We start from the raw sequence: 27932 nt of genomic DNA, 5'->3' as shown, positions 1-27932 counted from the left end.
CCCCAGGGAGAGGCACCCGTGCCAGCAGCCACCTGTAATCTAGGCAGTGTTCTGCCTACCCAGCACCTCCTCACGGGAGGCAGCTGCTTTACCACTGCTGTGCCTCCTTAGTCTGGAATGCTTCCTCCTGACCCTCATCCTTAGTCTGGAACGCTTCCTCCTCACTCCTCACTCATCCTTCCCAGGCTCCTCTTCCAAAGGCCACCTCCTCCAGGAAGCCCTTGGGAAATTCACTGGCTTGAGCTCCACTTGTTCCTCACATTCACAGGGCCTGAGTGGGGGCCCACGGAGAGGCTGCCTTTCTCCTTCCGTCCTAGGAGTCCTGACTTAGGCTACCTGTACCTGGCATGATGTCTCTACACACCTACAGGACTCAGAAAGCCTTTGCTAACCAAAGTGCCAGAGAGAAAAACCGACTTTCCATACCCTCCTCAGAAGGAAGCCCGAGAATGAGTAACTGTGTCCATTCATTAAACCTGACTGCTGACCACCCACAGTGCGCTTGTGACCCCATGGGCACTGGCTCCCAGCAACCGAGACCCACCCTCCGGGGAGAGAAACAGAGGGAAGCTAATGAGGCAGCTACTTGCTCTCTCTGTGCCTTAGGGTCCTTGTCTGTAAAATGGGACAATAACAGTATGTCTCTCAGAAGGCTGTCCGGAGGTCTGAGTGAGCTCCCACGTGTAAGGCAACGTGAGCACATGCAGCTTACCTCTGGCACCTAAAACTGGTGACTGCTGCTGTTGTTATGGTTTATGGAGTGGCTTCTAGAGGCAAGGAACTAGGTGAAGGGACTTTCACCTAAGAACTCATTTCATCCCTTAAAGGGGCTCAACTCAGACGCATCTGTAGGAGCTGAGGGTCACAAGGTCCTGGAGCTTATCAAGGGCGAGACTGCCAGGTGGGCTTGACCTCATCCTCTTGCCTCAGGGAGCTAAGGATCTGGTAAGACAGCACCTCCCCGCACAAAGATGGAGAGGGGCGCCTGGGGAGCTCAGTCGGCTAAGCGGCTGACTCTGAGTTCATGCTCAGGTCATGATCTCAGGGTCATCAGATCGAGCCCAACATCAGGTTCTGTGCCCAGAGGGAGTCTGTTTGGGGATTCTCTCCCTCCCACTCCCTCCACCCCGCTTCTCAAATAAAAAAAAAAGGAGAGAGATGGTGGTAATGCAAAGGGGGCACAAAGTATGAGGGACATCTAGCAGTCCCCAAGAATTCTGAGAAGGGGCACAATTTCTAAGCTTCTTGGGGGACGCCACCCAGCATGAAGGGACAGAGGACATGTAAAAGTTTAGTCTCAAAGACTGGCTGCAGAGAAAACCCAGTGACCTGGGAAAAAAACCCAAAACCCAAAAACAAACCTGCACAGAGTATCCCAGAAAATATTCAGGGACTCCAACTAGACGTTCATGAGACTAATACTCAGATGGCACAGGGAGGCCCTGCTAAATAGCGGAGCTCTAAACTTCGAGTCTCTGGGGTTAAGCCTTGGTTGCGCCACTGACAATTTCTATGACCTTGGACATATCACTTAAGTCAGCTCAACTTTCTCATCTGTAAAATGGGACTAACACTCTCCTAGAATGAAGCATACGAATATAGGTAAAGTTTCACCCAGAGCCGGGCACTGAGTCCCTGCTAAATTGTACTTCCACTTTTCTCTCCATTTTTCCATGCTGAGTGTGTGCAGGTGCCCTTATTTACTTGATGATATGAGGACAGTGCTCACAAGTTTTCAAAAAATGCTACAAGAGGGGGATGTTCTTATCATTACTGCCCATTGAACAGATTTCCCAAGCCTCTGGGGGCGTTCCTTAGTGTTCCTTTGCCTTCCTGCCCCCTACCAAACTCCTACCTATACTCCAAAGCCCAGCCTGGGTACACTCCCTTTTGTGATTCTCTTAAGCAGAACCAAGGACATTTTCCTCTATTCCCTCAGCTCTTTTTGTCACATAAAAGAGCTTTTCACACTGCAGTTAGCGTAGACAATTTACATGTCTGTTTGGCAGCTCCATAGGCACTGACTGATGTTTGCTAAATGTGAGAAAATGAGTAAAAGCCCAGCAAGAGTGGAGTGCTGATTCCTGGCTCCTGGGTACCTCCTGTGGCAGCGTCTACACAGACATTCACAGAGGGAAGAGGCGGGCAGGGCTGAGTTATTTCTTCCCTTGCACTCCTAACAGCCACTTTATTTGGGAGAAAGAACAAATTCCTATTAAGGGTATTGTCAGACCCGAATTAATTTCCCTGATCTGGCTATATGGGTCCGTCTCCATGCAAGGCTGAAGAGCTCCCGCTAATGAAACACCAAGCCAGTGAGGAGCGGAAGCCCCCACCCTCTTTCATCTAGGGGAGCCGTTAACGGGGCTCTCCATCATCACAATTACTCGGGCCGCTTCCTTCCCTCCCCGCGGTGAAACGCGGAGGGACCTGCGCAGCTGACTGCATGTTGGAGGGTTTTACATTTTTTCAGTAGGAAGGAGGAAAGGAAAAGATCCTGTATCTTAGCAATCTGGAACCGATGGAGCAGGATTTTTGGCTCCTTCATCAATCCTTCTTCCCTCCCTCCCTCCCTTTCTTTTTTTAAAAAATTTTCTGGGGGCAAGAAGAAGGACCCATGACAACCTAAGCTTTGGGCCCAGCTCTGTAGAAGCAGCGAACGATGAACACAGAGAAGCTGGTGTGGCGGCACCAAGGAAAGGAGGCGGCTGAGGGTTCTGCTCTGATGGAGCCCCTCTCTGTTGGCTGACCAGAGTGAGTGCGTCGGAGTCCGCGGGCACCGACCGCGCTGGAAGTCCTGCACTACTGTTTCTAGTACTATAGATGAGGGCACTGAGGCACAGAGAGGTTCCAGAGCTGCCCAGAGGCCCCCAGCCCGGAGAGGACAGAGTGAAGACACTCACGCCCGGGGGCCTGGCTCAGTGCCTGTGCCGCCCACCTACTGCATAAACCGGAGCACCCGGGGTGCACCCAGGCGCCTCTCCAGGGGGCGGGAGGAGGAGACACAAACCCGTCCCCTGGAAGAGGAAGGGCGGCACCCCTTGATTTTGGAGTCATCCTTAGCTCTAGCGGGCTTTGACTGTAATTAAGTTAGGAATGTAAATGAGATTTATTAGGCTTTTAATTACTTTTGCAGCACTGATTTGCATAGGGACAATGTGCTAATTACAAACGGCTTTTTTAACCACTCCTTTAAATCTGAGAGAGAAGGTAGAAGTGTACGTTGGCAGCACGTCCAGGTGACGGCGGGGGGGCTGTGAGCCCAAGGCCCCTTCCAGCCCCAGGCTCGGCCTTCCTTCTAGGGTCAGGAGCACGGCACACGTCTGCAGAGCAGAGAGAACGACATCCACACAGCCCCTCATCCCGGCCAGCCTCAGAGCCACTCCAAGGACAGCTCCACAGACCATAAAGCTCTTCCTCAACGCGTGGGCGCTTGTCGTTCCCCCAAGACCGCTGTCACCCCCAGCAGTGGCCGCGGGACGCCTGAGCCCTCTGATCCTTGTGTGTGTGTGGTACCAAGTGCCACTGTGTGCCTGTTGTCTCCAGCCCTGATGCTGTGGTGCCCACCTCCAGGGAACCTACCCCTTAAGTGGCTGGGACTGTGGCTCCGGAGCTAACGGAAGCATGACAGTCACAGGGTCCCCCAGAGACAGCCTGGCGCTCCGGGCTCCCAGGGACCCCCCACCCTTTCCTACTTACTAGTCCTCAGAGCCTACAGACAAGCCCCCCTGAGTTTTCAAACAGCGACACCCCTCCAAGTCCCAAATCCTGATCACCCCCCGTGGCCCAGGGTCTCCCGAATTAAAAGGGAAAGAGGGGCTTCTGTTCTCCAAGTCACTCAATCCAGCAGCGAAGGAAGGGGCCTGAAAATTTTCCTCTCTGTGAAAAGTACCTGACTTTCCTTCTTATTTGGGAAATTACATGAGGACTTAAAATGTGATGCCTCCTATTGGGGATTCCTGGGCAACTCACGAAGCTAGAAGTAGAGAACGGCCCACCTTGCATCATCAACCATAATGTGCCCTTGGCCTCAGCGTGGGGTCTTCAGGGATGTGGACCAGTCCCTGTTCAAATGATGCCACTTCTTTCTGGTAGTGGCATCGTACAGAATTGGGAAATAGGGCAAGTCTGGATCAGAGTTGGGTTAAACAGCCAGACACCCCCTCACCGGTCTTGAATGGCCAGGAGCAGGAGCAGAGTGAAGGGCACAGCACTGGCCTGCTCCTCACCGGCTGTGTGCTCTTGGGCAAGTCACTGTCCTGCTCTGGTCCTGCTTTCTGTTCTAGCTCTGTCATTTGGGGAGGGAGGTATGGTGCAGAATGTGAGGAGGCCACGTTCCGTGGAAGCAACTGGCCCTCCATCAGTTCTCAGCAACTCTTCCGGGGGATGGGGCTCTCCCATCTCTGAGAGGCTGCCTCTTTGCCTCCTGTCATTCATGGCTCCCTACAGGGAGTTGAACCAGTGTGGCATCAGGAGCAGCGCACTGCGTCACGGCCCCCTGAGGAAAAACCAGTTCAAGCTCACGGAATGCACCTACCCAGCTCTGAGACCAAGTCCTTGTCCTTGAAGGTTAAGGCCCATGTCCTCTGGGAAGCCTCTTGACAGCCTGGCCGTTTTTCCTCCTTCTGACCCCCACGCCAGGCCTGCCTGTCACCTAACCCTAAACATGCCTCTATCTGTTGGGTCTCAGTTTTGCCTCAGTGGGCCTTCCTCCCCAGCTAGCGAAATGCAGCTCCCCGGAGCACAGACATCCTTCATCCGGGTAACTCCAGGACAGGACGGTCTCCGGCCTCCAGCCCAGCTCAGCTCAGCAACGACCTGGCAAAGGCCTGGCCAGGGTCCAGAGCCACAGCACTCTGCAGTCTGAACGGTCATGGCTGAGCAGATGCGAGGCAGGCCTCTCGTGGGGCTGCGGGGCTCCGGTCCACCAGCCGGGACTGCTTTCGTGCAGTGGCTTGGAGGAGGAAATCAAGGACGGACGGAGATGGGAGGCAACGAGAGACGGCAGGTGTCTGGCAGGGCGGAGTGGTAAGGGCCTAAAGTATAGGCAGACCGCTGAGGCTCCCTTCAGCCACAGCCTGCGCAGAGCGGCTGGCAGCCCCGACGGAGAAGCCCTGCGGCTTTCTGCTGAGCCAGGGCAACGGGAGGACAGCAGCCAAAGGCAGGTTTTGCCTTTCTAGAGCCGTCGTTCTTAACCACGGGTGATACCCTCACCCCCTCAAAATGTGTGAAGGTGCTTTTATAGCATTGGGGTGGGGGGCACTAGAACAACCAAGTGGGCAGGGACCGAGACATTGAATGCCCTGACCCAATGCCGGCAGTGCCCCCCCCCCCAATGAGAAACACCCACAGAAGGGGGCGCTGTCCTGAGTCTAGGGGTCAGGGTGGGACCCAGGTCACCTGCCGCATGCTCTGGGCTGCGGGTGCCTCAGTCAGGCTGGGTCATGGATGAGAGCCTAGCTCTGACTACAAGTGTACCTTCCTGAGTTTGTCATCAGGGGGACTTGTGGAGGGAAAGCAGACAGCAGGGCAGGCCCTGCTGTTCGGGGGGTCATCCGGCAGAGCATGCAGAGGGAGCGGGCCCAGCTCAGCCAGGGAACTGCAGAATCACTGACTTCAGGGTTTGCTCATCCTGAACACGTGCTCCTTCCGAGGCTGGGGCCGGGCAGACTGGCCACTTACTCGGGGCCCGACGGCCTCCTCCAAGGCATTCCCACCTGTGATCCCGGGCTTCTCTGGAGCCCACCCCTGCACCGACAGCCCAGCCTCACTCAGCTCCTGCCTGCTCCGCCTGGGCTGGCTCTGTCCCCATCTGCTGGTGGGAGCCCAGCTCTGTGATGTTCCTGAGCCCCTCGTGGGCCCTGGGTATCTCTGGGTTTGCCCAGGACCCTGCTCAGGAGAAACGGAAGACCCTGGGCTCGGGACAGTTAAGCTTCAGCCTCAAGTCTAGAACCTAAAAGAAGAGGCAGCCTTCCACCAAAGGGACAGGGCAGCCACGCTGGGTAAGACCAGCACTTTCAACCTCTGCTGTGACGGGGAAGAGACAGTGCTCCTCCACCAGGATTTCAAAAACAGCTGCATTTTAGAAAACACAGAATATCCTCTGGGCTGCTTGGTGCCCCACCCCAACCCTCCAGGTCTTCCACTGCAAGGGCACTGCCCGGTGCTCGCCCAGCAGCCCCCGACCCATCCCGGAGATACACACCCACTTACCTGTGCGACAGAGTGGGTTTCATGGAGCTCATGGAGTTGAGGGGGGGCTGCATGGGGAGTTTCCCGGGGGGGTCGCTCTGGCGGCTCTTCTGATGTCGGAGCAGCAGCAGGCGGCCAAGCTCCTCACACCAGGAGGACAGCAGGGCTACAAGGAAGGACAGGATGGTCAGCCAGCCCCGTGGCCACCTCCCCCTGCTATGTCCGCCCCCACACCTCACCCTCCCAGACTGGGTGTTTCCACCCTCATGTGACACCAGGAGAGCCACCAAACCTCCTCAGGAGGCCTTGGTCTTCTCACCTGTAGAGTGGGACGGCCACCCCGAAGGAGGGCCAATGTCAACGGCCCTCACTCTGAGAAGGACAGGCCAGAGGTGAGCATGGACTCGATGGAGGGGATGTCAGAGACGGTGTCAAGGAGAGACCACCAGAGCGGGAGGGAGGGAGGGAGCCCAGCACAGACCCTATGTGGGGCAAGCTTAGGAAGTGCTGCGTTCCCCCCAACTTCTCAGCAAGGCCTCTGGACAGTCAGCTCAACATGGCCTTTCCTCGGGGGGCAGGGTAGGAGGGGCAAAAGTCACCCGGAACCCAGAGCGTTCCTGAAGACTCCTGATGATCCCAGGAATGCCCGTGGGCTCCTTCCTGACAGTCTTCCCCACCAAAGTGCCCGTGCCTTCCAGGGAGACCTGAGGCTGGTCCCTGTGCTGCTGGGCACCCACGCTTAGGAGGACTAAGGACTTGCAGGGCAGAGGGCAGCCCCAGGGTGAGGTGGGGGGCTAACCCAGAGTACGCTGGGGGCACGGAAGGCAGAAGCCCAGGAGGACCTCCACATCCGGGCATCGAGCCCTTGAACACCAAGAGAAGAGCAACTGAAGCTAACTAAAGGGGTATTGGGCAATCACTCTTCACTGTCCTAATGTGGCAGCCAGAGGCCAGAAGCACCCTCCTGGTCAGTTCGTCTGGCCAGTCCATCCAAGCATGAGCGATTTGGGAAGGCTGGGCTGCCACCACTTTGTTACGTGAACCAACAGAGCTCAGAGACCCTCTCTGGGCCTCAGTTTGCTCAGCTCTGCCCTGCCCTCCTCGCAGGGCTGTGGGGAGGGGTGCGCGGGGGGGGGGATTGCTGAGATGGTGTAGGAGCAAAAGGGGGTGACCACACCCCGGCCACTGCCCCATTCCTGCCATGAGGACTGGTCAGCCGGGTCTGAGAGCTCTGGAAGGAGTCAGGCCAGTCTGACAGACGCCCGTGGAAGCACAACCGCTCAGCCGCTTGCTGGACGCAGAGCCCACTTCCTCATTTCCAGGCTCTCCCACCTAGATGCTGTATGACATGCTTCTGTGTCCTTTTCTCCAAATCCACCCTGCATGATCCAGAATGCCAGCCACTCACCCCATTCGACAGATAAGCAGACTGAGCTCAGGTGAGGGAAGTCACTGGCTCCCAGTAACCACAGCTAGAGGGGCAGACACAGAAGGGGTGCTCCTGCCCCATTGCCCCAGTAGTGAAGTCCAAGCCGGGACCAAAATGTGGCAGAGCAGATGAAACCCTTCAGAAGGCAAAAACCGAGTGGCCATGGACTCCAGCCCCACCAACTTAGCAAGGAAGTCCTCCGGCCTCGTCCGAACTCCCCCGCCCCCATCACCATGTTCAGCGAGCGCTGGGAAAGATGCCTTGCCCTACAGAGCCCTGCAGTGGCTTCCCAGGGCTGTCACGTCAAACTGCCCAGATCCTGGACCAAGTGCCCCATTGGTGCACAGACCTGAGAGGCAGGGCTGGGACCCTCTGCAGTCCTGTCTGACCCTGCCCAGGCCCACAGCAACTCTGCCAGTCATGGGGAGCGGTGGGTTCCTTCCTGCCCCTCACCCGGTGGGCAGGAGCCAAGAGGCCACTGTTCAGGCCAGCAGGAGAGCCCTGTGCACACGTCCCACTGGCAGCTGCCCACAATGGTGGCATACCTGTTCCCGGGGAAGCACAGAGGCTGCTGCGCAAGGGACAGGCAATGGTTCTCCCGGGGAATGGGGTCAGGGTGGGGAGGGGTCCTCTAGGGTTGCTGGGTTCGTCTGCTCTGCTTGTGTGCTGCCCAAAGACCACCAGTCAAAGAGGCCAGCAGGGGTTGAACACCAGCCTGTGCCTCTGGCCAGGAGAGTACCTGTTCTGCCTCCGGGAGGGGATGCCAATGGGTGAGCTACATCTTAAAAGATGTGTCCTGCCCTTCTCTGTCAGGCTCATCTTGCCACCACCTGTCCAGGGAGGAGGATGCCAGAGAGACCCCTACCCTGGCGGGTGTCTGCCCAGAACCATGGCAAAACGCCCCTAAAGCAGGCATCCAGCACACATCTGCCACAGCTGGAGGGGGAGGCAGCCTATTCAGAGAGGTTGGAACAAACAGAAATGAATCTCCAGATTGCTCCATTCTTCTCCCAAGCCCCTAGTTACCGCTTCTTGGGCGGGGGGCGGGGAGGATGGTACTGGGCATCTGGAAACTGATTTGCACGCCAAGCACGAGGCCTGCCGGATCGCGGCGATGGAGGGACTGCTCGGCTGCCAGCACAAAGGACGGCCACAGATGGTGTCGCCCGCTGCCCACGGACGCCCCTCCCAGCCCGTGCTCCTCCTGGGGGCCACCACGCCGGGCGGGAGCTTTCCTCCAATGTCACGGGCCACCCCCCTGCTTGGTCAAGGACAGCCCTCGTCTGCCTATCACTGGTGGAGGGGTTTTCCATAAAGGGAATGAAAGGAAGCTGGTGGCATCGCGGGGCCTGGCTGCGAAGAGCCTGGGACATGGGGAGCAGATGGGACGTGTGTCTAAGCCAGTCACGACATAACACAGATACCAGGACAGCCACAGAGGAGGAGGGCAGGGGGCGAGAAAGGCAGCACCCTCCCCTCCTCGGCCGGGCAGCCAGCTAGCACAGAGGCCATGCTGACGACGCATGGGGGTGGCGGCACGGACACAGGGCATGCTCTCTCGTGCCGCAGACCCCCACAAGCTGCTCTGACACAAAGGCTGGGTGATGACAGCAGGTGAGAGCCAGTCTGCGGCCCAACAGGGAGTCGGCACTGTCTGAGACCCAGGAGGACTAACAGAGGCAGGCAGGGGGTCATACAAGGACAGACAGACAGGCCAGCTGGGTGGGCGTCTACGTGCACACCACATCGTGCCTGCATCCAGGAGGAGTGGAGCGTGTGTGCTCAGATGGGGCCGGTCTTGCCTGCATGTCCATGGGGTCCCATGGGTCTCTGCTCTGTGCCCTCTCTGCGGTGGGAAAGGAGAGGGGACCGCCGAGCACAGGCTCAGGGCTCAGGCGGGATGTCAGACATGCGGAGTCCCCAGATGGGGTGGGAGGGATGGGAAGGCACTGTGCGGTGTGCACGAGGCTGCCCGAACTGGGCAGAGCTTCAGGAAGAGATACCAGCCATCTTAAGGGGCTAAGGCAGGGGAAGGAGTGGCCCTCTTGCTGCTTGGACAGCCACGGCGGCCAGCCCTGGGTCTGGTTCTGGGGGTACCACTCACCCTGGCAGTCTGGGTTCCAGTAATGGGATGTGACTGTGGGTGAATTACACACACTCTCTGGGCCTCAGTTTCTTTATCTGATAATAGGCATAATGCTAATGCTCTCTCCTTAGGACTGCTGGGCCCCTGGAATGACACTAACACCTACAAGGTGCTGAGAAAAGGGTCTGGTGTAATAAGCGCAGAGAGCTGGGAAAACACCGCGTGTGCTCTCCGGACAGCAGGTGAGGGTCTGCGAATGCTCCCTCTTCCCCCCAGCAGGAAAGCACCTTGTGAACGGGAGGAAGCCAACCCGACCTACTCCAGGAGGGGTCAAGGCAGTCTCAACGGGCACCAGGGCCTAAGCCGCTCCGGGAGAGGGTAGGGGACGGGACAATGGTAGGGAGGACCCAAGAACAGGAGCTAAGTGCTCTGGCTCTGTAGTCCCATGGGTGATGGGGCTTGGGTCCTGTCCTGCCACTCCCTGGCTGTTGAGATTTCACACAGGCTTGAAAACCCAGTTTCCCCATCTGTGAAATGGGCTTAACAGAAGCTGCCTGTCTCAGGGAGTGAATGGGAGCTATAAATTAGTGTTGTCAGCCAACTGCAAAGGTATCCAAGCAGAAGCCAGAAAGGGAGGGAGGGTGGGCAGAAGAACGAAGGAACCCTGTATCCTACAGTAGCCCCCGAAAAGCAGCCCATCAATCCCACACCCATCACACAGCCCTGGGAGAGTGTGGAGGCACCGGCTTTGGAACCAGTCCATGAGACCCAATCCCAGCTCAGTCTCCACCACCCGTGTGGCACCTTGAACAAGTTGCCTACCCTTCCTGGGCCTCAGTTTTCTCATCTCTAAAATGGGATGGTGGTGATTCTACTCCCCACCTCAGAGGGTAGTCGCAAGCATGAGCTGAGTTACCATCACACAGTACGGGGGCCGCACTCGTAGGGGGCCATACACGTGTTTGCTACGGTGAAGATTAGTATTACTGACCTCAGTCAGAAGAGAAGCGACCATCAGGATGCAGCTTTGGTGTCGCTGGCCATGTGGGACCGTACGACAGAGACCAATGATGTGGGGAGGCAAGCAGCTGCAGAAGTGCCAAAGGGGCTGGGCTGGAAGCAGAGTGTCCCTAAGTCCCAGACCCCAGAGCAGATGACTAGGCCTGCCTGCCCCATTGGCTATGGAATCTGCCGAGTGGCCCCTATCACATGTCCCGCTTTGCCTGAGACATGAAAGGCAAAAATCAATTCCCCGTTTAGATGCAGTTATGCCTTTGCTTCAGTCAGTGGAGAGGGACCTTCAGCCCCGGAAGGAAGGTATTCTGGCTTCCCTAGGATCTGCCTCCTGGCCCACTAGCCACCATCTTCAACGAGGGGTTCCTTGGGATCTTTAACACCCCAAGACCCACCCCGGGGCACCTCACCTGGCCCGGTCTTGGGCCCTGGTGTCTGGCAGCCAAGTTCCGGATAGCCACGTTATAGGGGAAGCAGCAGCCTCGAGGGTCAGCCGAGCCCGGCCGGGAGAAGACATGACGGTTGACCACTGCCCGCACTTGTCTCTGCAGCTTACCCAGGAAGCCACTGGGACACGAGGACTCCCACTCCAGACCCGCCTTGCCTCGGATTTCAGCAACTAGGGTCATTTGCCAACAGCATGTGTCTTACTGTTGATGCCACGTCGTGGTGTGATTCGTGGCGTGACTTCCTTCCTCGTGGTACATAAAACAGTGGTGAGTATGACCATGGGGGGGGCATCTTCTATGAATGAGATACAGCAGACAAGTCTAGGGACCCCTGTGCCAGCAGATTTGGTGGCTAAGGTGGCATGAACTCTTCTGGAAGAGAAGTGGAAATGAGCTCCAGGTCTGAGCATCGGGAGGACACAGGATGCCTGTCTGAAGGAGGGCAGGGAAGGAGAGCTCCAGACATTTGCTCCCCAAGATCTTCCTGGCCATTCCCCCCATAGCCGCAGCCGCCACAGTATGCTCTATGGAGAAGCCAAAGAAACCAGATGTCAAAGCGAGGGCAGGTCTGGAGTGGCGTCCTAGAGCGTCTTAGTCCCGGCTTGTCCCAGATGTGTCCTTCCTGGGGACAGGGACAGGCCCTGCACTTGTCTCTGTACCCGCAGCTCCTGGCAGAGGGGACCCCCAGGATGGGCTAACCAGATGGCCTAGTGGGATGGGCCAGTCTTACCACGGGGGTGGCAGGGGTAGGGGCAAGAGGCTGCACGTGGCAGGATTTGGGAATCGCCTGGTTCCAGGTAAGGAGGGTGGAGCTGTACTCTCCAGGCATGGCTAGCGGCCAGCAGACAATGGGCTGGTGGGGGTGGAGGAGAGGCAGAGGCTGGGGGTCTGGGAGCTAGAGCATCAAAGGGGTGAATAAGCTCACCCTGGCACAAGAGAAAGGTTGCCCCTTACCAGGCTGGACTCCAGCTTGAAAAGGAGCCAGGAACCAGAGGCAGCCAAGTGGCCACAGGAAACAAGGCATTTGTTCTTTAGGGAGGCGAGCAGGGGATGTTCAGACAGCAAGAAGCCTGGTCTGCTCATTCTGGGGAAGGTCTGGGCATAGGGAAGGGACAGGAGCGGCCTAGGGGGGCGTGAGGGGGAGTGCAGAGAGACCTAGAGAGACCTGGATGTGGAATTATCAAATGCACTGCAGCCTGGGGAAGCTACATGCGAAATGAAACAAAGGCGTATTAAGTATCAAAGAGCATCTTAGCGGCTAAAAGGCTGCTGGAGAACAGAGAAACTCTGTGAGTGTATGTGTGTGTGTGTATGAGAGAGCGAGAGAGGGAGAGGGAGAGAGAGAGGAAGAAAGGGAAGGAAGGAGAAAGGAGGGGATTCTGAGACCCAGGGATGGGGCAGGATACAGGTGTGCTCTGTTTGGAAGCGGGTGAGGAAAAGAGCCCGGCCGGTCGAGGCACGAAGAACCCTTGGGAGCATGCCGTGGAGTCCGAGGCTCAGGGAGAGGTAGGAAGGACCCATTCCCACACATCTCTGTGCTCTCGGCTCCCTGACTCAGAAGTGGCAGTGGGAGCATGCCCCACTTCCCAGCGGGGAGCTAGGAGGAAGTGCCGGCTTCCACGCAGCCCCCCCCCCCCCCCCCGCCACATCTGAGCTCCTCCTGGTCCCTCATCCACCCGAAGCTCCAGGAGCATCCAAGCCCCCTCCTGAAGACGCCCCCTCCCCTGCCCCACGCAGGGCCACTGCAGCCTGATCGCCTTGCAGCGTGTCCCCTTTGCTTCCTGCCTGTTCCGATCACCTTCGGCAGCCTTGTCCCGTCTCTGAATTATGACAAGCCTGGCCCCTCATTTATCTCTGTCTCCGAAACTGCCTCCCGCCAACCCACACTCCGCAAGGCAGCCAGAGGAATTTTTCCACAAATGTATTCTGATCACCTCTTTTCTAATCTGTGTCCCCGAAGGCTGCACACAGCCTGGTAGATGGTAGGTGCTCAATGGACGCAGAAATGAGTCAGAGAGCCGGGCTACCCCAGGGGAAAGGTGCACCACTGTCCCACGCGAGCATAAGCCCTATGGGCCAGGACGGGATCCAAGGGGTTCGCTTCTGCAGCCCTAGCACCCAACATGGCCCTTGACATCGGCGACACACCCATGCGACCGACGGGCTGAAACGAATCACCGCTGGAGAACGTACTACAGGGGAAATGGGGGGCTGGACAGACCCACTTGCTGCATCCAAGAGACCGACAATCAGGGCACACATGCGACAGGCTCCCTGTGGCTTTTAAACCTGCTGGCAGCCCTCCACCCCTCTCCCCATTCCTCGAGGGCAGGGGCCTGGCCTCAGCAGCATCAGCCCTGCATGGAATTCTATCGTGATGTGTTCAAAGATGGGTGCTGTCATCCAAAAGCATCTGTATCTGAGTCAACTGACACCTGTTTTGTGACACCTGTTTTGTGACCTACCCGCTGATAGGCTCTGCTAACAAGGGAAGGAAAGGTAAGAAGATTAAAGGAACCACATCAGCTCCCACACCTTGGCAGGCTAGCTGCAGCCCTGGGTTTTCCCTGCTCACGGTGTGATACTGCTCTTGATGTTGACATTGTCCACCCCACAGGGGAAGGCCAAGGGCCTTCCCAGACCCACGGCTCCCTGGAGATGCTGTTGCTCTTCCTCCTCCTGTCTCCAGACCCAGGCCATGCCCTCCCAGTCTCTGACCTACATCTTTCATCTCCCAACCACAGGACGGGACCCTGGAACCGCTGCCCGGGAAGCTCAGGAGTCAGAGACCATGGAGACTCAGCCAGCGGGGACTCCTGTCTGCACCTGAGGCCCAGGATCCACGCTCCAAAGCCGTGCAGAGAAAAAGAGTAGTGAGCAGCCTGGAGGGGAGGGCGAAGCGGGAGCAGCCACAGGGGTTGACATGACTCAGGTGTGGCCTGGTCTCTCCGTGTCATCTGTAAAGTGTGAAGACAATAAGAGGAACCTCTATTCACAGGCCTGGTGTGAGGCGTCCTGAGATGAAAGAAGGACCCAAGCTTTAAACCACATGGAAGAAATGTCAAGTCTTGTGCTAGAGTCTCAGCTGGAAATTCAGAAGCTGGAAAATGCTGACTACCTCTTGCTTCCAGAAGGCAGAGGGGCTGAGCACATACAGGAGCCAGTCAGCTTGGGTTCAAATTTCAGCTGAGCCCCTTGGCAGCTGTGTGACCTGGGGTAAGTTACTTAGCCTCTCTGTGCTCTGGTCTTCCCTTTGGTAAAATGGGGAGAATAAATATTACCCATCTCCTAAGGTGTCAAGATTAAACCAGCTAATGCACATAACACGGTAGTACCATAGTACCATTTCTGGCATTCAAAGACTCTATACAAAGAAACTGTCCTGGTTTGGTTGTAGAGCACATGCTCCTTCTAGGGTTGGGAGGCTTCTCTCTCTCCCTCTCCACATGCTGCTGCTCAAACAGAATACAATTCCTTTCACTCATCTCCAAGAGGATCGCAAAAATGCATCTGCACCTTGGGCCCAGCCCCGAATTACCTCCTTCACGCCGCTTGCTCTCTGGGCAGGTGGTGTTGCTCTGCTCCCTAGCTCCCAGCTACGCCCACGCCCTCTGCTGTCCCTGCCAGACTCTGAATCAGGCAGATGGCAGGCCCCCACAGATCTGAGGCCCAGAAGTTGCTCACTTCTGACCCAGCTCTTAGGCCACGCTGGGCAGGTAGCCAATCTGGGCAGACTCCTTCCTCAGGAGTGCCGGGGAGCAGGCTCGGACTCTGCGGCCCTCCTCTCCAACTGGGCCAACAGAGCAGCTGACTAAGAGCCTCTCTTCTGGCCCCAAACAAGGTGTGGGTCAGTTGGGAGGCCTGGGCGGGCCCTTGGCCCCTCCTCAGTCCCCATCCCTCAGGAGGTGGGACGAGAGACAGGAACCAAGGTCAGGATTCCTGCTCTGACCCATGACCCCAGCTCTGAGAACAGAGATGTCCATGGGATTGTTCCTCCGCCTGTCCTCCTTGGTGGGCCCACCACTGCCGGGTCCCCCAGAAATGGAAAGAGGGGCCCTCCCTGCCAGTTCTCTTGGGTCATCTCCTCCCAGAAAACAGCACAGGATGCACTTGACCACAAAGGGGCAGAGCCAGGGCCAGCAGCTGCTGGGTCTCAGGAGACCGGGTGTCGGCCTGAATGTGGCCACGGACTCGAGGCCAGCCAGGGGCCCCAAGTGCAGGCCTGTGAAACAGGGTGATTTCACCCTGGCACGGACAGGGAGGATCTGATGGGATCACGAAGGTGCAGAGACAGCCCTTGACTCTTCTCATCTGGCTGGCACCCTCTGCTTTGCTGAGCCTCACAAACCCCAGCGAGGGCTGGCCCAGGACAAGGTTGTCCATGTTTTACCAAGCAGCAACGGCGGCCCACAAGAAGGCGGTTCAACCCCAATCCCACCACAGGACCGTGACCCCGCTGCTGGGCCAGCACAGCTTCCCTCTCAACCCCCCAAGTCTGTGATGTCACAGATCTGAGAACAGGCAAGGCACGCCTTCTGCCCACCTCCCGTCCTGTGATTCATCCCGGCTTTTTGTCCCTGGTCTGTCACCAACTTCCTGGGTGACCTCAGGCAACTCCCTTCTGCCTCTGGGCCATGCATGCGCGGGGTGGGGCGGGGGGCGTTGCGCTCTCTGAAGTCTGTGGCTCTGGGAATCAGCAACTGGTCTCCTAACGGGGTCACGGCTCTCAGGGCTGAGGCTAGCCTCTGGCCTTCTCAATCCTGCAGGTGCTGTGGGATTGTGGGAAGAGCCGCCTATCCTCTTGTCTGGTCTGGACACGTCCCTCCTCCCCTCTCCCTGTCACCTCCCCTCCCCGGGTGACAGAAGGAAAGGGCTCCAGAGATCTCACCTTGCCTGGTTACCCCATTTAATAAACCCAGGCATGCAGAGCGGGGAGCAGGTGTGCAGAGATCTGAGAGCCTGGGGGTCAGGAGGGCTGGGAGAGGGAGCTGCTGGGGCTGCTGAGGCTAGGACTTCCCTCCAATTCCTGAAAACATTGTTCCTGGGGGGCTGTAGGCTGGACTTCATGGCCCTGACAGCTGACCCCTGGATCATAAAACAAGAGATGTTTTCCTTGGGGGGAAATATTACTGTCCTGCAGAACAGCTGTACCCTCGTACCAGCAGCAGCAGCAGCACAAGGAGGACAGTGCGCGAGCTCATTCCCGCACTCTACTCCCTGCTCTGTCACCTCTCATTGCACTGTGGCCATGGAAGTCAAAACAAGGAGGAATCCGCTGCTGGCCCTCTGGCTGCCAGTGACCCTGCCCTTCTCCATGTGCGCCTGTGCACATGCTCGGGCCCAAGAGCAGCGAGAACTGAGCAGGCTGGAGGTCCGGCTGGCCGCAGACATGCATGGAGGCTCACAGCCTGTCCTGCCTGGTCCTACCCATATCCTTGAGCTCCACATCCCGTTCCTCCAGGTCCTTGGCTGGCCAGAGAGGGCCTCTGGGCTGTGCCCTTCCTCCCAGAACACTCATTCCATGCTCCCACCCCCTCTCCCCAAGGGCTGCCCGGGTTGGCAGGAGCTTGGAGTCTCAGGGCATGTGAACTCACCCTGGGAACTGAACTCCAGGGGACCCCGGAGCCGGAGCTGGCAGGGATGATTCCCAAACCGGTTCGGCCGTCCTTCATCCTGCCTGGCGGGATCTTCAGACCCGGGGTGGGGGTGGGGAGGGGGGAGAGATGCCAGACAGGTTGAGCCTGTCTGTGGGCTTTAGGAAAATCCCAGCCTGGAAAATTCCCTGCCTACCTCACACCACCATCTGGAGCCTTCCAGGATAACCCATTTAATTGTAAAGACATCCCAAAGCCAGCTCAAGGGGCTCTTTGCATTGGAAAGAGAATGCTCCCTTTTCCTGAGAGGTGCCCCCTGGGTCCTGCCAGGCAGAGGCACAGACCAAAGTGCTGCTTGCTGAGACCAGCTGGCAGGGAGCCTGCACCATGTCCCATGCCCCAGCACTCTGCCGCCAGATCATTATAAACTACTCAGGAGTGGGGCAGTCACAGCCCCCATCTTAGAGATGAAGGGCAGGAACAGAGAGGGTAGGGATCCTGGCTCAGGGCACACCAAGCTCGTGCCAGGCTGGGACAGAGGCGGGACTTTCTCCTCTTACCCCAGGGACACTGGCTGGTAGTAGAGTAAGGGTGAGCAGAGCTCCCCTTCCATGCTGGGAAGGGGAGAAGGGCCCTGAGCCGCCCCCACAACTGACTGAAGCCAGGTGCCCTCTGTGCATCTGCCCCACCATATTCTGGGAGAACATATTCTGGGAGAACACGGCTTCGGAAAGGACAGATCCCTTTGACTCCCTGAGGTCTGACCAGAATAGCCGTTGGGAGGAGGAGGGTCCAGGGAGTCAAGAATCTCCACGGCTCCTTTTTGCTCCAAGGCAGCACCCACACAAGGCACAGGGGAGCCCAGAGGCCTACGACAGCGAGGGTGCTCTCCCCACACTGCTGACCCTGGGATGACACCCCCAGGGGGTCTGCAAGACCAGACCTGGGCCCCACAGGCACAGAGCGTGCCCCTGGGAGCCATGAAACCTGCATGTCCCTCATTCCAGCAGGGGCTACCTGGAGAGCCTGTTTCTATCCTGTACATAGAATTTCTCCTGGGGCCTAAATACTACAGCCCAGGGCATACTCTAAGGGAACTGGAGGGGTGGGGGCGGGGGGCGGGGCAGGAATCTATTTCTTCCCTGAGGAGCTGAGTTTCCCGAGGCTTCCCAGCATAGTGCTTGGCCATTGGTCTGGCTCCTTCTGTTCCCTCCGGATCTAAGGAGAGGTCGAGTGGAGACCCCTTCTAGGCTCAACCAGAAGCCGAGTCTAAACACCATGCTTGTCCACCTCAAAGGAGGGCAAGGCAGCTGTGAGTCTGAGAGTTGAGAGGCCTGGCTGTGCACCTCCACTGTTAGTTCCGGTTCCCACGGCCATTCTCGATCCTCATGGGAGTGGAAGCCAGCAACAAACGCCAGAACCCTCAGAAGAAGGTTCCCTTTCACTCAGCCTGGGCTCCCAAAGCCATGGCAGACCACCCTGGGGTCCAGGGACCAGGCCTTGGGGAGGCACTGATCCCAGGGTATCTTTGTTTCTATTAAGGAACCACCTGGAAACCTTCCCAGCCCTAGAGTAACTGAGGGTGTGTGTGTGCCATAGTGACAAGGACAAGAGACAGATCTGGGGCGGGTGGCACTTTGCCTGGTGATCCATGTACTTGACTCCTGAGAACAGGCTTTAGGTCACTCGTTGCCCTTTGAGAAAGAGCGAGTTCAGGACCAATCTGCTGACCACCCCCAACCCTCCTCTGCTTCCCCCGCCCGAGGGACCTCATCGTCCTGCAAGAACCTCAGGTGCACAGTACAAGAGAGGCGGATCACACCTCCACCCTCCCCAGCCTGGGCTCAGCCTGGGCTAGTGAAGGGGAGGCCACGTTGTGCTAAAGGCTTGAGTCACAAGGCAGGTGGCTCAGAAGTTGACGCAGTGGTCTTGTTCCAGCGGCAGTCGCTCTGCAAATCAGGCAGGTATTTTAGCTCAGGGGCAGGTCACCTGGCCCCACACTGTGGGAGATGACAACCGTCCAGTGGGTTCTCTATCTAAAACCTGTGTTGCACTGTTTGTTTCTTTTTCTTTTTTTTTCCTTCGTGTATCCAACAAGAGCAGCCCATCACCCACACATCTTGCGTTTCTGTCCTGGCTTCCTGACTGATCACCACTCCTTTTCTGTGAAACCCAGCATATGTGGACGTTTGAGGAAAGCCTGGAAGCCGCCCATGACTGGCTGTCACGACCTCTCCAGGTGCCTCACAGGGGTTGGCCGTTGGTAGCCTGGCTGCCTGAAAACACAGGACTGGCCCAACTGGGCTGCCCAAGACTGCTGGGGTCCCTGGTGCCTCTTGGTGACTCTGTCACATTGCCTACCTGTTTTGGTTATGGAGAGGTGGACACCAACCCGAAGAAAACATGACTTAGAGACTGAATTTCTAGAACACTGGGGAGGGGGTTGGGGGAAACGGGAGAGGAGTTTTCTCTTTGCAGAAGCTCCTTTATGAGATGAAATGATTCTCTGTGAGGTTTCTTTAAATATCTAGCTGCCTTGTTGCAATGAAAATGATCATTTATGAGAATTCCATTTACATATAGTGCTTCCTGGCTGCACCTGTTTCTCAGAGAGTAACACACCTGGGGATGTCTGGGTGACTCGGTGTCCTGGGTGCTGAGGTGCCAGGGCAGGACTGAACCACCTGGGTCTCCAGGATAGGAAATTTTTGCCTGTGCTTCAGAATCATCTGGAAGGCCTCATCCCCAGTGGGGTGTCAGATTCAGCGGGTGGTGGGATGGAGCCCAAGAATCTGCATTTCTAGCCAGTTCCCAGGTGACGCTGATGTCACTAGTCCAAGAACCCCACTTGGAGAACCACTGGTCTAGCCCAGTGGTCCTCTGCTCCATGAACGGAGAAAGAAGGAATAATTCTTCCCTTTCCCTTGCAGGGTTCAGAATCCACACAGGCTCTCAGGCCAAGGGGAACTGTGTGCTTGGCACATGGTCTGCAGACTCCTCGATTCAAGGCCCTGGAAGTTTGACCCTAAACTCCCTCCCCGGCCTTAGTATAGATGAAAGAACACTGGGTAGGGAGTCCAAAGTGGGTGAGTCCCCATTTTGTCTACTCACTCTGTGCTGTGTGGTCTTGGGCAAGACCCTGACAGATTTATGGACCTCTCTCTCTCTTCACCTGCACATCAGCCGATATATCTCACCTACCTGCTCCCAAGGTGTAATGGCAGGACCTGGCAGGACCTCCTGTGCGTGGAGAACTGGGCTGGGGCCAGGCCCTGTTCTGAGCCCTTTGCACACACTGTCTCACGCAAGCCTGCACTCTGGGAGGCAACTACTCCTATCTCCCCACAACTCGCCAGTGCGTTGGCTGGGTGGCCCTAAGCCCTCTCTGCCTTGCAGTCTGCCTCACAGAGTGGCTGGAAGGACAGGGTTAGGTCCTGCTGGGCTCAGCGTGGCCCTGGCTCTCAGGAGGAGGCCCCAGGGTGGGGGGGGGGGTGCACTGACAGCAGCCTGGGCTGCCTTCCATTCCTGTCTTTCTTCCTGAGCAGCTGGGGGAGGGGGCCGTCATTAGTTTAGGTCTCTGCAGTGTTTAATCACCACGCAGCTCTGCCTCCCTCCTCCCCACTCCAGCGCCTGCTCTCTCCCTGCAGGAAACAGCTCTCTGCCTTCTGCCTCTGATGGAAGCCATGAAAAATGAACACAGCACCCAGAGAGAAGGAAACACCAGGGCAGGGAGGGACGTCGGAGCCAGATGACCGGCTGGTCCTAGCCCAGCAGGCACCAGCTGGACCAGCTGGATCCCGGGGAGGCTCTCGAGGGCCTGCTGGTCACGCACCTGACCCCCTAACAGGGCCCCAGGGTCTGGACGGCCATTGGCCCGGGAGTCCAGAGCAAATCCAGCTACCTCTCTGAGAGCTAGAACCCAGAGCCCGGACCTTCCTGGGATCTCCAGCACTCAGAGGCTCTGAGGACAGGGGATCTACTCCCTGCCTCTGCCCCAAAGAAGGCCAGGCCATGCGGGTACATGCCCTCGTGAAGGTCGACTGCAAGCTGGGCAGAAATTCGACACATCCCTTTGGTCCGTTCGTGTTCCTAACAGTCCTATGATGTCAGGATCAGGACTCCCATTTTCTAGGAGGGAATTGGCACTCAGAGAGGTTAAGGAACTTGCCCAAGGACGACCAGCCAAAACAACTGGCAGAAGGGGACGATTTATTTTTCATTAATGCCATTACTGCTTACTTACATAATACATGAAAGCATCCTCTTAAAGCTAACATTTCAGACGGAGACCCGAAGAGAAACCGAGGCCCAGATCTGCTAGCCTCCAAACCGCTCATTCTTCTACTGCCACTGATGACTCCAGCTGGCTCTACTTCGCCGCCCGCCCTTCTTTAACTTTTCAGTATAATTTTGAAGAAGTCATGCATGCACGTGACTTAGGGACAGAAGTCGATAAAGGACACATGCTGGAAAACATGGTCTCTTCCAACCCCAGGCTTGTTGCCTCAACCAAGGGAATCCTGCTAGAGGCTCTGGGGTTTCCTCTCAGAGCCGTTCTGTCACTGACATACATCATGGCCTTGGCAACGTCTGGCTGGAAGATTCCCACCCTGGATATCCACGTGGTTCACCCCCCTACCCAGTTGCCCGTATTTGGGGAGGGCGTCCCTGCCCTTTCCAGCGTGCACACTGTACCACCTGTCCTGCCTCCTGTCTCCCTCCCCCGAGTGATCCTTCTCCATAGCACTGACTCCCTTCTGCTTTTGATCGTGTTTATCATCTGATGCCCCACTCCCTGAGCCAGAGCGAAAGCTCTTCCTCGGCAGGGGTTTCCACATGCTGTGTTCACTGCCACGGCCTCGGTACCTAGAACAAGGACCCACATGGGTAACAACATGAACGTAAAAGCCGGCCCCGGCCATTATACAGGTGGGCAGACCCCACCCTTGACACGAAGGGTGGCATCTTATACACGCTGTTCTCAACCTTCTTTCTAAGAACATACGGTTCAGCGCAAAGAGATTGTCACTCCTGGAGAACAGGACGGAGCCTTTTCTACCTCTTGTCTCTCCAAGGATCCAGCCTGGCCTGGGGGCCACACAGGACACATTCAGAGCACAGCATGGCCAGGCTGGAAACTTGGCCCTGACCTCACACCACAGACCAAAAGAAAAAAAAAAAAAAGGCAAAACAATACATTGCTTAGAAGATGCTACAGGAGAAGATCTCCATGACCTTGGGGTTGACAAAGATTCTCAAAGAAGACCGCAAATGCTAACCATAAGGGAAAGTTGATAAATTTTCTGACATTAAAGCAAAGAACCTCTGCTAACTCCAAATACCCCATTAAGAGAATGAAATAGGTGAGGCCCAGGGTGGTGGGAGGGTCTGGAAGAGATAGAAGACAACACAGCACATTGTGATGCCCAGGTTCAAGGGAGGGTGCCCTAAGACGGTCTGCAGTGAGCTAGGAGGGCTTCTCAGGACAGACGGAAGGGGACTCCATCTCACTCCCCCTCAGCTCTGGCCTCCTCCTTTCTAAGAAAACTAGACACTTAAGACAGACAGAAGACCCCCAGCCCGCCCTCCCCTTTCTGCCCCATGCGGAGATAACCAAGCAAGAAAAAAACAAATTAAAGAGCCCAGGAGCCTGGCAGGGCCTTGGTAAGTTTGGTTTGACAGGGCAACAGCATTTAACAAAGCTCAGATCATCCATCACTGGGGCCCAGTCATTTAGATACTGGGCATTTGATTAAACTAATATGGGCGGCTGGGGCAAGGCACGGCTGGGCGCTTCCTACCCTCGCCTACAAATTAGACCGTCACACACAATCCGATTACCTTGACTGCCACATTTATCTCTGGAAAGGGGCCATCCATCACTCCCCAGCAGCTGGCTCTGTGCCTCCTCCTGCAGGAGGGGAGTGACGTGTGCACCCAAGTCTTAGCAGGCAGCGCTCACTGGGTCGCGCCTTCCACCATCCCCCCAGCAGACACCATCCCACGTGCCCACCCTGCTGCAGGACTCAGGTTGCACGAGGGGGTACCAGCGGACACAGGCCTTGCCACTGCAGAGCCCACGCAGAGCTTGTGAAAGGGCAAGTCTCCGAGCTGGCCAGAGGGGAGCTCAGCGTGTGGATGGAGCTGTGGGCCCAGGTCGAAGCCCCAAGCTCCCTCTCCTCGGACTGGGACCCCGAGAGTGACATGTCGCTGATCTAGTCCTTGACCGCACACCCGTGAAATGGGGCACCGACCTAATACAGCACCATCTGACGTGACCTCTGCGGGGATGGACGTGGCCTGCATCCGCGCCCTCCAGCCTGGAGCCACAGCCCACCTGTGAGGCGGGACTCCTGACCTGCGGCTCATGCGAAGAGCTGGGTTATTCACTGCATCTCACTCTTTCTGCAGCATTAAATGCCAGTATACACGGCCGCACAGGGCTCCAGTTCCAGAGCCGACATTGCAAATCCAGTGGCCGCTCCCTTTCCAGGGTTGAAGTGAGGGGTACACTGGACAGCTTTACCATGGCCAATGCAAAGCTGTGACCAGTGCTCCCTGAAGGCTAGACCCCCTTCCTTCTCAAAGAGAGGGCTGGATTCTGGGGCCAAGGACAACAGCTGCTATGACCCAAAAACCCGGCACCGGTAACGCTGTCACCTCCCTTGTCTCATGGTCCGACGCGGGGGGGGGGGGCATGCTCCCATTTGAAACAAAAAGCAGCCTTAGAGCTAAAGACAGATCACCAAGGGGCAGGCACAGAACTCGAGTCTAGGTCTTTGTGATCTCGAACCCCCCGTCTTCCCACTGAATGCTTCCCACCGACTTAGGAGTCGGGTCTTTGGATGCTCAAGGATGTCCTGCTAGCGGCAGTCTCTCCCTTGACCACCATGTGTGCAGATGCCGTGCGTACCAGCTTCTTTCTGGACCAGTCTCCTCTCAATGCCAGAGCCGAGGAGGTGGGTGCCAGGCAGAGGGGCACCCCAGATTCCCTGTCCAGCTTGCCCAAGCCAGAGTGGTCCCTGGAAACCCCACCTCCCGCCCCACTTAGCACAGGGTAGAGCTAGAACAGCCAACACAATTTGTGGTTCTAAACATACCGAGTCTAGATGGGGCCCCACCCGGAGGCTTTTTCAGAGTGACCAGAGCACCCAGAAATGGAGCCTCTGTGACTCTAGGACCAGCGAGAAAGCTCAGGGACATTGCTCTACAGGATGCTACTGAGCACAGGCTGCAGGGCTGGTGGTAATGCGCTCATACCAGCTTCTGGCACCAGGAACCCGAGGGTCCTGGGGGAGCTGAGTCTCCTTACGGGGCTGAAGGGAGACGAGGGGTGCTCACAAACCTGGGGATAGGATACAGTGCCCCACAAGCGCTCTCTCACTGGGTACCTGTTCCAACGACCGGTCCTGCCTGAGGTCTCAGGGCAGATCAGAGACCAAGGAGCCCCCCAGCCTGTGTGCAGGGCTGGCAAGGCTGGAGAGACGGCCCTTAGGAATGAGCAGTCTCACAGGGGCCAGAAGACCCTGTTTCTTACTGACTGGCTCCGGCACAAGCTGTGTCACCCTCGGGGTCTCCTTTATCAAAAACAAGAATAAAGTCATAGGCATGCGCAAAGCCCTTGGTGCAATCCGAAGGGACAGGCGACTGCACACACACACTGGATCTGGACACGCCTGATAAAATCTAGGTGTGCCGCTGGGGAGGCTTTCCCAATCACTGGAGAGCAGCCTCGCCCTACAGAGAAATCACCTACCCAGGAGGGGAGGTGGCTGCAGAAACAGCCAGAACTCAGAGCTGGGTCTTCAGATGCTCGAGGGACGTCCAGCTGGTAGTGGACTTCTCCTAAAGCCTGAGGCTGGAAAGGGGCAGGCCCAGGGGAACAGAAGCCCACCTTGGGGACCTCTCCTGAAACCCTCTGTGCCAGTCGTCAGAAGGATTCCGGGAGTGGGCCAGCCTGGGCATCTGGGAAGAATGCAGGGGACACAGCTGTAGGAGGGAACATCCTCCTCTGGATGGAATACAGGAGGTTCTGGGTGGGACATCTCCTCTAGGCTGGGAGAGGAGAAGGGAAGGCTGCGAGGTGGGAGCCAGACCAGAAGAGTCCGGAGATGAGGTGACCTGGAGGAGCCATAGAGGAGATGGGAGTGGGGAGGGGTGCCTAGCAGGGACTAGCTGAGGAAGCCTCCTGGGACACACCCTCTCCCCAGATTCATCCTTCTCTGTTGTCCCAGTTGATGGTATGCTTAGCCACTCACACATTAGTATAAATGAGTTTATAACAAACTGTGCCAAGACAGGCAAGAAGCAATACTTGCAGGAGAAAGAAGGGGGTGGGGGAAGGTGGCAGGCAGCTCTCCCTAGCAAGCCACCTGCTTGGAAGGTAAGGAAGCCACCCCAAGAGCTCCCCGGTGGGGACCCTCTGCCGCCAGGACCACCAGCATTCCCCCCATCCCTCCCCACAATGCCAAAATGCCAACACTCTTTTGTTGCCACTTAAACCAATTTGGGGGTAATTCTGCAGGCAATTGTCTTCCGATTTACAATGCTGCGCAGTGATTGCATGGAGGCTGATGGTTCAGGCTGTAATTGTATGGTAATCACTTCTGTTTATGATCGATGCGGAAATCACTATTGTTTTCCAGCAGGCTTGTTAAATCAAAAAAGTGCAGGGGTGGGAAGGGAGGGTTTATTTCTGTGAGTTGGAGCCCCAGGAAAATGAAATTAAGCAGAGCAGCCCGATGTGGGGGGAGGTGGCTCTGATGGCAAAGGAACCCTCATTGGCTCTGAACTGAGGCAGAGACAGGCAGGGACGCAGAGATGCAGAGACAGTGAGAGACACGGCAGGTGTAAGTGGAGACCCGCAAAGACACAGGCAGGTGAACAGGGAAGCCTGGGGAGTGGCCCAACTTGGGAGAGAGATGGGCAGATACTCAGATACAGGGATACCAAGACAGCCCCCACTGCTGAAACATACAGAGACACGGAAAGAGATGTAGTAAGGAATCCCCTCTACACACACACACACACACACACACACACACGCATGTCAGCGCACGCACACACACCTGCATTACTAGACCTACTCTCCCCCTGCTCCTAGGGGGGGTCAGGACAATGCCAGTGCCAGGTGGCAGGCCAGACCCTACTTGCCTGTCTGGGCTAGATACCGTCCCTGTCCCATCTGGGATCTGTTTGCCTTCTTCCCCTCGCCCCTGCCCCAAGGCCACCTACCTGCTGCCTGGAAACAGAGTGGCACATGGCACCTGGGGGGCTCAGGTGGCAAGAGCACGGCGGTATTAGGAGCTGAGCCTCAGCTGCAGGGAACAGGGGGAGCTGCCCACCTGGCAGGCAGAAATCCGAACCTCCCAGAGGCCGTAGGGAACAGGCCTGGGCCAGGGGAGAGGCCGTGCCTCCCCAGGCGGCCACAGGCACTCCGTGGCACCACAGGACTGAGCCAGCCCAGGCTGGGGGCCAAGGCCCACCGGGAGCAAGCAGGCACCAGCTGTTGCTGCTCAGACAGGCCTCTAGTCTGCAGGCTGCACTTGGCTACAAGGCACGTGTGTTTTTCAACCACACACCCTCCTTCTCCAGCAAAAGTGCATGCAGACCACTGGATAACATACTAAAAATCCCGTCTTCGGTGTGAATCTCAGGTATTTGCTTCCCAAAGCCTACAGGCCCCTGCCCTGATCTCTGCCAGCTCTCTGGGCACTGCCTGCCCCTGCATACCCCCTGGCACCTTTCTCAACTACCCATGGTACACAGTGCTGCCTGGCCTCCCCAGGGAGCCTTCCCCCACCCAAGTGGATCCTCCTCTCCAGAGCTCCATGAGACTGAATGTCGCGCCGACTGAGAGGCAGGACTCGGGCAGCCCACAGACCTGGCTCGAATTAGCTCAGAGGACAGGATGGCAGGCTGGACCGTATCACGGGTGAACTCCCAGTAGTGGGGGTGAGAACGGCATTCGGCGGCCTTCCAGACAGTTTGAGCGTGGGCTGGAAGGCCACCCTGACCTAACTGGTCCGGCTTCCCTTAACCCAGAGAGCCCTGCTTCTTCCGTCATGCCCATGTGCTGCTCCAAAAGGTAGTTCAGGCGGCGGGATGGTAAGCAGTCGGATCAGCCCTCCTTACGTGGAGGAGAAAGAGCTTCTTACGTGGCCTGGGTTCAGGTCCTGAACTTGCCCTTGCCTGGCCTTCCCAAGGCCAGCCCCAGCTGTGCTGGGCCCTGAACCGGGGGTGCCCCGGCTGCCTAATTAGGGGCTCAGCAGGGCATGCCAGGCAGCCGCTGGAAAAATCTTAGAAGTGGAACAATCATTCCCTAATTGGACTTCCAGGATTCCGCTTAAGAAAACAGACTGCTTCTCCCCCAGGGACTATGCTGCTGAAGTATATACAAACAAGTGATAGTTGTTCAACATTAAAAACAAAGTTGGCTAAAACAAGAATTGAAACTGCCGTCAAGTTGTCTAGATGGAGAGGAACACCCCAGCGGTGGGAAGTCCGTGGGTGCCTGCGTCTGTGTGAAGGGCTGTGGGCATGTGTGTGCAGGCTCAGGCGTCCACACTGGACGTGTGGCATGTCCAGCACGTGGCTATCTTTTGGGGTCATGGTCTTGTCCTGTCTCTGGTCAGGAAACCATCGCCAAGCCTGGACCCTGCACCTTCGCAGCTGCTGGCACCGGTGGGCAACGAAGACCCCCGCTCTGCAGGGGGAAGGCCAGAGGGAGAGCCTCAGCATTCCCCTGAAACGGCCCGACCCTGCCTCCCAGTCTGCCCAGTGTTGGTAATGACAGCAGCTCCCCACGGGGGGAGAGAAGGTACCCCATGGATAGCAGTACATTTTTAGACTCTGAAGAGACTCTGGTCCAACTTGAAACCTCAAGGATGGGGGCAGCCCATGGCCCCCGACTTCTGTTTACAAAGCACCCTGAAGTCAGGGCCCTGGGTGGGAAGTGTAAGTAAGGTAAGGCCACTAGGTCAGGGCGCTTCCCCTCCCCACACCTATCCCTCCAAAGGGAGGGGAAGCCCCAGTGAGCCCATGGAGCTGGCAGCAGGACACTGAGGTTGGGCAGGAAAAGGCCAGGGCCGGTTTGTGTGGGAGCTGCTCCCGCCCAGGCAGCTGTGGCCAAGGGGCAGGGCTGTGAAGACACAGAGATACAGCCTGCC

The 27932-nt window shown here is 57.2% G+C and overlaps 1 protein-coding gene and 1 long non-coding RNA gene across 28 annotated transcripts in view; one reads left to right on the top strand and one right to left on the bottom strand.

Annotated features, from left to right (window-relative positions):
- The window catches only part of ZMIZ1 (zinc finger MIZ-type containing 1), a 232718-nt gene that overhangs the window by 28904 nt on the left and 175882 nt on the right, over positions 1-27932 (bottom strand). For all 27 annotated transcript variants that reach the window (XM_082719536.1, XM_082719559.1, XM_082719547.1 and 24 more), the window contains one exon: positions 6214-6358. In XM_082719536.1, coding sequence (XP_082575662.1) covers positions 6214-6358 — 145 coding nt within the window. The remainder of the gene's footprint in view (positions 1-6213; positions 6359-27932) is intronic.
- Positions 13573-14984, top strand: LOC309858694. The gene is made up of 3 exons (XR_014308308.1): positions 13573-13746; positions 13915-14043; positions 14169-14984. It is a non-coding gene; the product is annotated as an uncharacterized lncRNA (long non-coding RNA).

This window comes from Mustela nivalis (assembly GCF_964662115.1).
Source record: "Mustela nivalis genome assembly, chromosome: 2".
In the NCBI taxonomy this organism is placed as follows: domain Eukaryota; kingdom Metazoa; phylum Chordata; class Mammalia; order Carnivora; family Mustelidae; genus Mustela; species Mustela nivalis.
This window is presented reverse-complemented; position numbering and strand designations above follow the sequence as displayed.